The sequence below is a fragment of the Trachypithecus francoisi genome, unplaced genomic scaffold, assembly GCF_009764315.1.
Source record: "Trachypithecus francoisi isolate TF-2019V2 unplaced genomic scaffold, Tfra_2.0 Lachesis_group20, whole genome shotgun sequence".
NCBI classification, from domain to species: Eukaryota; Metazoa; Chordata; class Mammalia; order Primates; family Cercopithecidae; genus Trachypithecus; species Trachypithecus francoisi.
The window spans coordinates 35252481-35264659 of NW_022681466.1; the positions used below are offsets into that span (position 1 = coordinate 35252481).

The following is a 12179-nucleotide window of genomic DNA, read 5'->3' on the forward strand; positions in this document are numbered from 1 at the left end:
TACCAGTACCATGCTGTTTTGGTTACTGTAGCCTTATAGTATAGTTTGAAGTCAGGTAGCGTGATGCCTCCAGCTTTGTTCTTTTGACTTAGGATTGTCTTGGCAATGCGGGCTCTTTTTTGGTTCCATATGAACTTTAAAGTAGTTTTTTCCAATTCTGTGAAGAAAGTCATTGGTAGCTTGATGGGGATGGCATTGAATCTATAAATCACCTTGGGCAGTATGGCCATTTTCACGATATTGATTCTTCCTATCCATGAGCATGGTATGTTCTTCCATTTGTTTGTGTCCTCTTTGATTTCACTGAGCAGTGGTTTGTAGTTCTCCTTGAAGAGGTCCTTTACATCCCTTGTAAGTTGGATTCCTAGGTATTTTATTCTCTTTGAAGCAATTGTGAATGGAAGTTCATTCATGATTTGGCTCTCTGTTTGTCTGTTACTAGTGTATAAGAATGCTTGTGATTTTTGCACATTAATTTTGTATCCTGAGACTTTGCTGAAGTTGCTTATCAGCTTAAGGAGATTTTGGGATGAGACAATGGGGTTTTCTAAATATACAATCATGTCATCTGCAAACAGGGACAGTTTGACTTCTTCTTTTCCTAACTGAATACCCTTTATTTCTTTCTGTTCCCTGACTGCCCTAGGCAGAACTTCCAAGACTATGTTGAATAGGAGTGGTGAGAGAGGGCATCCCTGTCTTGTGCCAGTTTTCAAAGGGAATTTTTCCAGTTTTTGCCCATTCAGTATGATATTGGCTGTGGGTTTGTCATAAATAGCTCTTATTATTTTGAGGTACGTTCCATCAATACCGAATTTATTGAGCGTTTTTAGCATGAAGGGCTGTTGAATTTTGTCAAAAGCCTTTTCTGCATCTATTGAGATAATCATGTGGTTCTTGTCTTTGGTTCTGTTTATATGCTGGATTACGTTTATTGATTTGCGAATGTTGAACCAGCCTTGCATCCCAAGGATAAAGCCCACTTGATCATGGTGGATAAGCTTTTTGATGTGCTGCTGAATCCGGTTGCCAGTATTTTATTGAGGATTTTTGCATCGATGTTCATCAGGGATATTGGTCTAAAATTCTCTTTTTTTGTTGTGTCTCTCCCAGGCTTTGGTATCAGGATGATGTTGGCCTCATAAAATGAGTTAGGGAGGATTCCCTCTTTTTCTATTGATTGGAATAGTTTCAGAAGGAATGGTACCAGCTCCTCCTTGTACCTCTGGTAGAATTCAGCTGTGAATCCATCTGGTCCTGGACTTTTTTTGGTTGGTAGGCTATTAATTATTGCCTCAATTTCAGAGCCTGCTATTGGTCTATTCAGGGATTCAACTTCTTCCTGGTTTATTCTTGGAAGAGTGTAAGTGTCCAGGAAATTATCCATTTCTTCTAAATTTTCTAGTTTATTTGCGTAGAGGTGTTTATAGTATTCTCTGATGGTAGTTTGTATTTCTGTGGGGTCAGTGGTGATATCCCCTTTATCATTTTTTATTGCGTCTATTTGATTCTTCTCTCTTTTCTTCTTTATTAGTCTTGCTAGCGGTCTGTCAATTTTGTTGATCTTTTCAAAAAACCAACTCCTGGATTCATTGATTTTTTTGGAGGGTTTTTTGTGTCTCTATCTCCTTCCGTTCTGCTCTGATCTTAGTTATTTTCTTGCCTTCTGCTAGCTTTTGAATGTGTTTGCTCTTGCCTCTCTAGTTCTTTTAATTGTGATGTTAGAGTGTCAATTTTAGATCTTTCCAACTTTCTCTTGTGGGCATTTAGTGCTATAAATTTCCCTCTACACAGTGCTTTAAATGTGTCCCAGAGATTCTGGTATGTTGTATCTTTGTTCTCATTGGTTTCAAAGAACATCTTTATTTCTGCCTTCATTTCTTTATGTACCCAGTAGTCATTCAGGAGCAGGTTGTTCAGTTTCCATGTAGTTGAGCGGTTTTGATTGAGTTGCTTAGTCCTGAGTTCTAGTTTGATTGCACTGTGGTCTGAGAGACAGTTTGTTATAATTTCTGTTCTTTTACATTTGCTGAGGAGTGCTTTACTTCCAATTATGTGGTCAATTTTGGAATAAGTGCGATGTGGTGCTGAGAACAATATATATTCTGTTGATTTGGGGTGGAGAGTTCCATAGATGTCTATTAGGTCCGCTTGGTGCAGAGATGAGTTCAATTCCTGGATATCCTTGTTAACTTTCTGTCTCGTTGATCGGTCTAATGTTGACAGTGGAGTGTTGAAGTCTCCCATTATTATTGTATGGGAGTCTAAGTCTCTTTGTAAGTCTCTAAGGACTTGCTTTATGAATCTGGGTGCTCCTGTATTGGGTGCATATATATTTAGGATAGTTAGCTCTTCCTGTTGAATTGATCCCTTTACCATTATGTAATGGCCTTCTTTGTCTCTTTTGATCTTTGATGGTTTAAAGTCTGTTTTATCAGAGACTAGGATTGCAACCCCTGCTTTTTTTTGTTCTCCATTTGCTTGGTAGATCTTCCTCCATCCCTTTATTTTGAGCCTATGTATGTCTCTGCATGTGAGATGGGTCTCCTGAATACAGCAGACTGATGGGTCTTGACTCTTTTTTTTTTTTTTTTTTTTTGAGACGGAGTCTCGCTCTGCCGCCCAGGCTGGAGTGCTGTGGCCGGATCTCAGCTCACTGCAAGCTCCGTCTCCCGGGTTTACGCCATTCTCCTGTCTCAGCCTCCCGAGCAGCTGGGACTACAGGCGCCTGCCACCTCGCCCGGCTAATTTTTTTGTATTTTTTTTAGTAGAGACGGGGTTTCACCGTGTTAGCCAGGATGGTCTCGATCTCCTGACCTCGTGATCCGCCCGTCTCGGCCTCCCAAAGTGCTGGGATTACAGGCTTGAGCCACCGCGCCCGGCCGGGTCTTGACTCTTTATCCAGTTTGCCAGTCTGTGTCTTTTAATTGGACCATTTAGTCCATTTACATTTAACGTTAATATTGTTATGTGTGAACTTGATCCTGCCATTATGATATTAACTGGTTGTTTTGCTCGTTATTTGATGCAGTTTCTTCCTAGCCTCGATGGTCTTTACATTTTGGCATGTTTTTGCAATGGCTGGTACCGGTTGTTCCTTTCCATGTTTAGGGCTTCCTTGAGGGTCTCTTGTAAGGCTGGCTTGGTGGTGACAAAATCTCTAAGCATTTGCTTATCTGTAAAGGATTTTATTTCTCCTTCACTTATGAAACTTAGTTTGGCTGGATATGAAACTCTGGGTTTAAAATTCTTTTCTTTAAGAATGTTGAATATTGGCCCCCACTCTCTTCTGGCTTGGAGAGTTTCTGCCGAGAGATCTGCTGTTAGTCTGATGGGCTTCCCTTTGTGGGTAACCCGACCTTTCTCTCTGGCTGCCCTTAAGATTTTTTCCTTCATTTCAACTTTGGTGAATCTGGCAATTATGTGTCTTGAAGTTGCTCTTCTCCAGGAGTATCTTTGTGGCATTCTCTGTATTTCCTGAATTTGAATGTTGGCCTGCCCTACTAGGTTGGGGAAGTTCTCCTGGATGATATCCTGAAGAGTGTTTTCCAACTTGGTTCCATTTTCCCCCTCACTTTCAGGCACCCCAATCAGACGTAGATTTGGTCTTTTTACATAATCCCATACTTCTTGCAGGCTTTGTTCATTTCTTTTTCTTCTTTTTTCTTTTGGTTTCTCTCGCTTCATTTCATTCATTTGATCCTCAATCGCGGATACTCTTTCTTCCAGTTGATCGAGTCGGTTACTGAAGCTTGTGCTTTTGTCACATATTTCTCATGTCATGGTTTTCATCTCTGTCATTTCGTTTATGACCTTCTCTGCATTAATTATTCTAGCTATCAATTCTTCCACTCTTTTTTCAAGATTTTTAGTTTCTTTGCGCTGAGTACATAATTCCTCCTTTAGCTCTGAGAAGTTTGATGGACTGAAGCCTTCTTCTCTCATCTCGTCAAAGTCATTCTCTGACCAGCTTTGATCTGTTGCTGGCAATGAACTGCACTCCTTTGCAGGGGGAGATGCCCTCTTATTTTTTGAATTTCCAGCTTTTCTGCCCTGCTTTTTCCCCATCTTTGTGGTTTTATCTGCCTCTGGTCTATGATGATGGTGACGTACTGATGGGGTTTTGGTATAGGTGTCCTTCCTGTTTGATAGTTTTCCTTCTAACAGTCAGGACCCTCAGCTGTAGGTCTGTTGGAGATTGCTTGAGGTCCACTCCAGACCCTGTTTGCCTGGGTATCAGCAGCAGAGGTTGCAGAAGATAGAATATTGCTGAACAGCGAGTGTACCTGTCTGATTCTTACTTTGGAAGCTTCCTCTTAGGGATGTACTCCACCCTGTGAGGTGTGGGGTGTCAGACTGCCCCTAGTGGGGGATGTCTCCCAGTTAGGCTACTCGGGTCAGGGACCCACTTGAGCAGGCAGTCTGTCCCTTCTCAGATCTCAACCTCCGCGTTGGGAGATCCACTGCTCTCTTCAAAGCTGTCAGACAGAGTCGTTTGTGTCTGCAAAGGTTTCTGCTGCTTTTTTTGTTGTTGTTGTTTAGCTGTGCCCTGTCCCCAGAGGTGGAGTCTACAGAGACAGGCAGGTTTCCTTGAGCTGCTGTGAGCTCCACCCAGTTTGAGCTTCCCAGTGGCTTTGTTTACCTACTTAAGCCTCAGCAATGGCGGGCGCCCCTCCCCCAGCCTCGCTGCTGCCTTGCTGTTAGATCACAGACTGCTGTGCTAGCAATGAGGGAGGCTCCGTGGGCGTGGGAACCTCCCCGCCAGGTGTGGGTTATAATCTCCTGGTGTGCCCCTTTGCTTAAAGCGCAGTATTAGGGTGGGAGTTAACCCATTTTCCAGGTGGTGTGTGTCTCAGTTCCCCTGGCTAGGAAAAGGGATTCCCTTCCCCCTTGCACTTCCCAGGTGAGGCGATGCCTCACCCTGCTTCAGCTCTCGCTGGTCGCGCTGCAGCAGCTGACCAGCACCCCCTAGTGAGATGACCCCAGTACCTCAGTTGAAAATGCAGAAATCACCTGTCTTCTGTGTTGCTCGCGCTGGGAGTTGGAGACTGGAGCTGTTCCTATTCGGCCATCTTGCTCCGCATTCTGCCCCTTATTTATTTATTTTTGTTTGTTTGTTTTTTTGAGACGGAGTTTCACTCTTGTTGCCCAGGCTGGAGTGCAATGGCGTGATCTTACTCACTGCAACCTCCGCCTCCTGGGTTCAGGCGATTCTCCTGCCTCAACCTCCCAAGTAGCTGGTACTACAGGTACCCGCCACCACGCTTGGCTAATTTTTTGTATTTTTAGTAGAGACGGGGTTTACAGTGTTAGCCAGGATGGTCTCGATCTCCTGACCTTGTGATCTGCCCACCTCGCCTTCCAAAGTGCTGGGATTACAGGCGTGAACCACTGCGCCTGTCCTAATTTTTGTATTTTTAGTAGAGACAGGGTTTCACCATGTTGACCAGGCTGGTCTCGAACTCCTGACCTCAGCTGATCCACCCATCTTGGCCTCCCAAAGTGCTGGGGTTACAAGTGTGAGCCACCACACCTGGCCATGAATTTATATTTGTTAAATTGCTTTAGGGTGACAGTTTTTGACTTCTTTTTTTTTTTTTTTTTGAGACGGAGTCTTGCTGTGTCGCCCAGGCTGGAGTGCAGTGGTGGGATCTCCATTCACTGCAAGCTCCGCCTCCCAGGTTCAAGCCATTCTCCTGCCTCAGCCTCCCGTATAGCTGGGACTACAGGCACCCGCCACCGCGCCCGGCTAATTTTTGTGTTTTTTTAGTAGAGACGGGGTTTCACCGTGTTAGCCAGGATGGTCTCAATCTCCTGACCTCGTGATCCACCCGTCTCGGCCACCCAAAGTGCTGGGATTACAGGCGTGAGCCACTGCGCCCGACCTGTTTTTGGCTTTTTTAAAGCAGTTTATGTAGGCTGCATTTGTAGTTCATTTCTTTGGCTTGCCTTGTCCTTTAATTCCAGTTGTCTCCAAATATTTAGAAAGAAATCAGTTCTTGAGATTGATATTGCTATATATGAATAATAATTAACGACTGCTGTGTGTGGTTATATTGGTTGAAATTGATTGAATACTTCATATTCTGCTGTGGTATATTAGTGATACATTAAGAGATAATCTGTGAGCTCAAGAAATAATTATAAAAATAGGGATTTAATTAGCTGAAATCAATAAAGTTTATATATATATTTTTTCTTTTTTAAGGTGTCTGAGTCCAATGGAGAATTTTTTTTCAAGTCTTCTGAACTTTTTGAGAGTCCAGTTTATTTGGAGGAAGCTGCAGACGTACTTTGTATTTTACAAGCAGGTACTGTACTGAGTGCTAAGATGCATTTCATATATAGTTTCTTGTTAAATAATACTGTGTAACTTCTTAGCCTGCTATGCTATATTATTTTAGGGATCATATAACAAATACCTTATATGAGTTTAAGTCAAAAGTGACTAATAGTTAGACAATGATTAAGTAAATTATATTATTTTCATAGTGTGACATGCAGACATTAACATGGTATCTTTGATTTAATGATTTTAATGCTCGTTAATGATTTTGGAAAATATTCACAATATGTTAAGTAAGAAAAGCAAAGGGCAAAGTGTTAAGTAGAATATAATCCCAGTTTTGTTAAAAGTTAAAGCAAGAACAATACCCTTGGTGAATTAAAATAAAATACTTATTTTTTTTTAGAGACAGAGTCTTGCTCTGTTGCTCAGGCTGGAGTACAGTGGCAGGATCGTAGCCCACTGCAGCCTGGAATTCCCGGACTCAAGGGATCCTCCTACTTCAGCCTTCTGAATAACTGGGACTACAGGCCTGTGAAAACATTTTATATTAACTTTGAATGATGGGATTAGAGCGGATTTTAATTTTCTTTGTACCTTTTTGTATTTTCCAGATTCTATATAATAGGTGTGAATGATAGAAATAAAAGAGGACAGAAAAATGTAAAGAAGGCTGTCGCTCATGCCTGTAATCCCAGCACTTTGGGAGGCCAAAGCAGGAGGATCATTTGAGCTCAGGAGTTCAAGACCAGCCTGGGCAACATAGTGAGACCTTATCTCTACAAAAATGAAAAAAATTAGCCTGGTGTGGTGCTGTATACCTGTAGTCCCAGCTGAATGGGAAGCTGAGGCAGGAGGATGGCTTGAGCCTGGGAGATTGAGGCTGTAGTGGGCCATGATTGTGCCGTTGCACTCTGTCCAGAGTGAGACCTTGTCTTTTTTTTGAGATAGAGTCTCACTCTGTCACCCAGGCTAGAGTGCAGTGATGTGGTCTTAGCTCACTGCAACCTCTGCCTCTGGGGTTCAAGCGATTCTCCTGCCTCAGCCTCCCGAGTAGCTGGGATTACAAGCATGCGCCACCATGTCCAGCTAATTTTGTATTTTTAGTAGCGACAAGGTTTCACCATGTTGGCCAGGCTGGTGTCAAATTCTTAACCTTGTGATCTGCCTGCCTCAGCTTCCCAAAGTGCTGGGATTATAGGCATAAGCCACTGTGCCTGGCTGAGACCTTTTCTTAAAAAAAAAAAAAAAAAAAAGGAGGCTGGGTGTGGTGGCTCACACCTGTAATCCCAGCACTTTGGGAGGCCAAGGTGGGCGGATCACCTGAGGTTAGGAGTTCGAGACCAGCCTGGTCAACAGGGTGAAACCCCATCTCTACTAAAAATACAAAAATTAGCCAGGTGTAGTGGCAGGCACCTGTAAGCACAGCTACTCGGGAGGCTGAGGCAGGAGGATCACTTGAGCTCCAGAAGTGGAGGTTGCAGTGAGCTGAGATTGCGCCATTGCACTCCAGCCTGGGGGACAAGAGCGAGACTTTGTTGCAAAAAAAAAAAAAAAAAAAAGTAAATAAGATTTTCGTGAAAATAACTCTTTAGACCAGTTCTATAAAATAAAATTTCCTGTACTGTTCTATGCTGTGCTGTCCAGTGTTCTTTGTGGCTATGGATTACTTGAAATGTGGCTAGTGTGATTGAGGAACTGAACTGTTTTTAATGTAGGTATCTTTATGTTGCTAGTGGGTGTCCTACTGGACAGCTTAGTTCTAGACTATGAGAAGAAGGTACTTTATTTTAGATGACATTTGTGAAATGTCAAAAGATATTTAATAATGCAATGAAATGTCACTCTTGGCTGGGCATGGTGGCTCATGCCTGTAATTCTAGGAGTTTAGGAGGCTGAGGCAGGAGGATTGCTTGAGCCCAGGAGGTTGAGGCTGTAGTGAGCTATAATCACACCACTGCACTCTAGCCTGGGCAGCAGAGCAAGACCCTGTCTCAAAGAAAAAAAAAAGAAATATAACTCTAACACTGGGGCCAGGCGTGGTGGCTTATGCCTGCAATCTTAGCACTTTGGGAGGCTGAAGCTGGAGGATCGCTCAAGGCCAAAGTTTAAGACCCACATGGGCAGCACAGTGAGATTCAGTCTCCACAAAAAAATTAAAAAAAATGAGCTGAGTGTGGTGGAGTGCACCTGTTAACAAAGACTAACACTAACTTTGTTTTCTTGTAGAGCTCCCTTCCTTGCTCCCTATAGTTGATGTAGCTGAAGCTTTGCTGCATGTTAGAAATGGTGCCTGGTTCTTGTGTCTCTTGGTGGCCAATGTTCCTGATAGTTTTAATGAAGGTAAATATGGTTTTAATATGGGATATTGAAAAGATTTGCTTGGACATGTACAGGACCTATTTTGTTGACCTAAGAAGAAACATTAATGGGATTTTATTTGAGATTGTATCTTTTGAAAGTTTGTATTTATTAAGAAATAATGAGTTCACAAACTATATTGAGTTTAAAGATCAGGCTGGGCTTGGTGGCTCACGCCTGTAATCCCAGCACTTTGGGAGGCCGAGGCGGGCAAATCCCAAGGTCAGAAGTTTGAGACCAGCCTGGCCAATATGGTGGAACCCCATCTCTACTAAAAATACAAAAATTAGCCGGATGTGGTGGTGGGCGCCTGTAGTCCCAGCTACTACTAGGGATGCTGAGGCAGAAGAATCGCTGGAACCCAGGAGGCGGAGGTTGCAGTGAGCCGAGATTGCACCACTGCACTCCAGCCTTGGCGACAGAGCGAGACTCCATCTCAAAAAAAAAACAGTGTAGCAAAGAAAAATTTTTTATGCCATTAGTCACCAATGCTGTAATACCACAATACAAAATACCAAGGGACAGTGTCGGGCATGGTGGCTCACGCCTGTAATCCCAGCGCTTTGGGAGGCCGAGGCGGGTGGATCACAAGGTCAGGAGATCAAGACCATCCTGGCTAACATGGTGAAACCTGTCTCTACTAAAAAAAAAAATACAAAAAATTAGCTGGGCATGGAGGCAGGTGCCTGTAGTCCCAGCTACTTGGGAGGCTGAGGCAGGAGAATGGAGCGAACCCGGGAGGCGGAGGTTGCAGTGAGCTGAGATCGTGCCACTGCACTCCAGCCTGGGCGATAGAGCACGACTCTGTCTTAAAAATAAAAAAAAAACAGCCCAAGGAACTAGAAGATATAATATCTATAATCAGGGATCAAAGAAGAGACATGTATCTGTGAAATATCAAGAGAGCAATAGGGGATATGTATAATGAGAAATGCTAGGAATCAGACCTTTCTTTTTTAGCCTTACTGCTGTCAGTTTGCAGAGAAGTATAAAGTAGAAATTGAGAAAAATCGACTAAATTTTTTCACCTCTATTTAATTTAATTTTAATTTTAATTTTAATTTTTTTTTTAGACGGAGTCTTGCTCTGTTGCCCAGACTGGAGTGCAGTGGCCTGATCTCAGCTCACTGCAAGCTCCGCCTCCCAGGTTCACGCCATTCTCCTGCCTCAGCCTCCTGAGTAGCTGGGACTACAGGCACCTGCCACCTTGTCCAGCTAGTTTTTTGTGTTTTTTTAGTAGAGACGGGGTTTCACCGTGTTAGCCAGGATGGTCTCCATCTCCTGATCTCGTGATCCGCCCCCCTCGGCCTCCTAAAGTGCTGGGATTACAGGCTTGAGCCACCGCGCCCGGCTTCACCGCTATTTAAAACTTACAGTGATTGAAGGTTGTTGTTTGGGTATGAGTGATATGAAAATAAAAACATTTTGTTGAGCAAGGTAGTTTGTGAATTAGGAGCCTGAGAGGAAAAAGCACTGGATCTGGAGTTATAATTCCTGATTTTGTCATTCACTTATTGTGTGAACTCTATCAAAACTCTTCTCATCTGGCTGGGCACGGTGGCTCATGCCTGTAATCCCAGCACTTTGTGAGGCCGAGGTGGGTGCATCATTTGAGGCCAGGAGTTTGAAACCAGCCTGGCCAACATAGTGAAACCCCGTCTCTACTAAAAATACAAAAATTAACTAGGCATGGTGGTGGGTGCCTGTAATCCCAGCTACTCGGGAGGCTGAGGCAGGAGAATTGCTTCAATCTGGGAGGTGGAGGTTGCAGTGAGCCGATACGTGCCACTGCACTCCAGCCTCTGTCTTAAACAAACAAACAAACAAATAAACCAAAATTCTTCTCATCTGTAAAATGGAGATACTGATAGTGTAATAGTTCCCTGACTTTCCTAAGAGATTTATTGAATATCAAATGATATGTAAAAGTTCTTTGTAAACTGTGTCCTTGCCGATTTTTTGTCAACTTATTCTATCAATTACTGAGAGAGGAGTTTTGATGTCTCTGGACATAATTGTAGATTTGCCTATTTCTTCTTTTTGTTCTGTCAGTTTTTGCTTCATGTATTTCGAAGTTCTTCTGTTGGGTTTGTATGCATTTAGTATGATTATATCTTTATGATGAATTGAGCCTTTTCTTCATTATAAAATATACTTTTTTCCTCAAGTCAGATTTGATCTTCTTAGTTTTCACATTTATAGTTATATCCCCCTTTCTAAACATTATTTACATATTATTCAATTTGTTGTCACCTTTGTTTTAATTTTTCTTTTTTAAAAAATTCCAAGTTTTATTTTAGATTCATGGGGGTACATGTGCAGGTTTGTTACATGGGTATATTGTATGATACTGAGGTTTGGGGTTTGAATGATCCCGTCACCCAGGTTATGAGCATAGTACCCAATAGGTAGTTTCTCAGCCCTTGTCCCCTTTCTTCCTCCCTACCGGTCTTTATGTCCATGTGTACCCAGTGTTTAGCTCCCACTTATAGTGAGAACATGTGGTATTTGGTTTTCTGTTTCTGTGTTAATTTGCTTAGGATGGGATGGCTTCCAGCTTTATCCTTGTTGCTGCAAAGGACATGATTTCTTTTTAATGGCTGCATAGTATTTCATGGTATATATGTACATTTTATTTAATCCATTGTTGATGGGCACCTAGGTTGATTCCATGTCTTTGTTATTGTGAATAGTATTGGGGTGAACATACAAGCACATGTGTCTTTGGTAGAACAATTTGTTGTCCTTTGAGTATATATCCAGCAGTGAGATTGCTGGGTCGAATGGTAGTTCTGTTTTAAGTTCTTCGAGAAAACTCCAAACTGCTTTCCACAGTGGCTGAACTAATTTACATTCCCACCAACAATGTGTAAGTCTTCTCTTTTCTCCACAGCCTCGCTAGCACCTATTATTTTTTGACTTTTTTATAGCCATTCTCACTGGTGTGAGATGGCATTTCATGGTGGTTTTGACTTGTGTTTCTCTGATGATTAGTGACATGCAGCATTTTTTTCATGTTTTTTGGTTGCTTGTATGTCTTCTTTTGAGAAGTATCTGTTAATGTCCTTTCCTCACTTTTTTTTTTTTTTTTGAGACGGAATCTCGCTCTATCGCCCAGGCTGGAGTGCAGTGGCCGGATCTCAGCTCACTGCAAGCTCCGCCTCCTGGGTTTACGCCATTCTCCTGCCTCAGCCTCCCGAGTAGCTGGGACTACAGGCGCCCGCCACCTCGCCCGGCTAGTTTTTTGTATTTTTTTAGTAGAGACGGGGTTTCACCATGTTAGCCAGGATGGTCTCGATCTCCTGACCTCGTGATCCACCCGTCTCGGCCTCCCAAAGTGCTGGGATTACAGGCTTGAGCCACCGCGCCTGGCCCTTTCCTCACTTTTAATGGGGTGGTGTTTTGCTTGTTGAATTGTTTATGTCCTTATAGATTCTGTATATTAGGCCTTTGTCAGATGCATTTTTGTGAATATTTTCTCCCATTCTGTAGATTGTTTCTTTTGCGAACAGAATATCTTTAATTTAAATAA

General features: G+C 42.7%; 1 protein-coding gene across 3 annotated transcripts in view; it reads left to right on the forward strand.

Annotated features, from left to right (window-relative positions):
- Nucleotides 1-12179, forward strand: part of INTS2 (integrator complex subunit 2) — a 71114-nt gene that overhangs the window by 6937 nt on the left and 51998 nt on the right. For all 3 annotated transcript variants that reach the window (XM_033183745.1, XM_033183744.1, XM_033183743.1), the window contains exons 4-5: nucleotides 6209-6311; nucleotides 8516-8629. In XM_033183745.1, the coding sequence (XP_033039636.1) occupies nucleotides 6209-6311; nucleotides 8516-8629 (217 nt within the window). The remainder of the gene's footprint in view (nucleotides 1-6208; nucleotides 6312-8515; nucleotides 8630-12179) is intronic.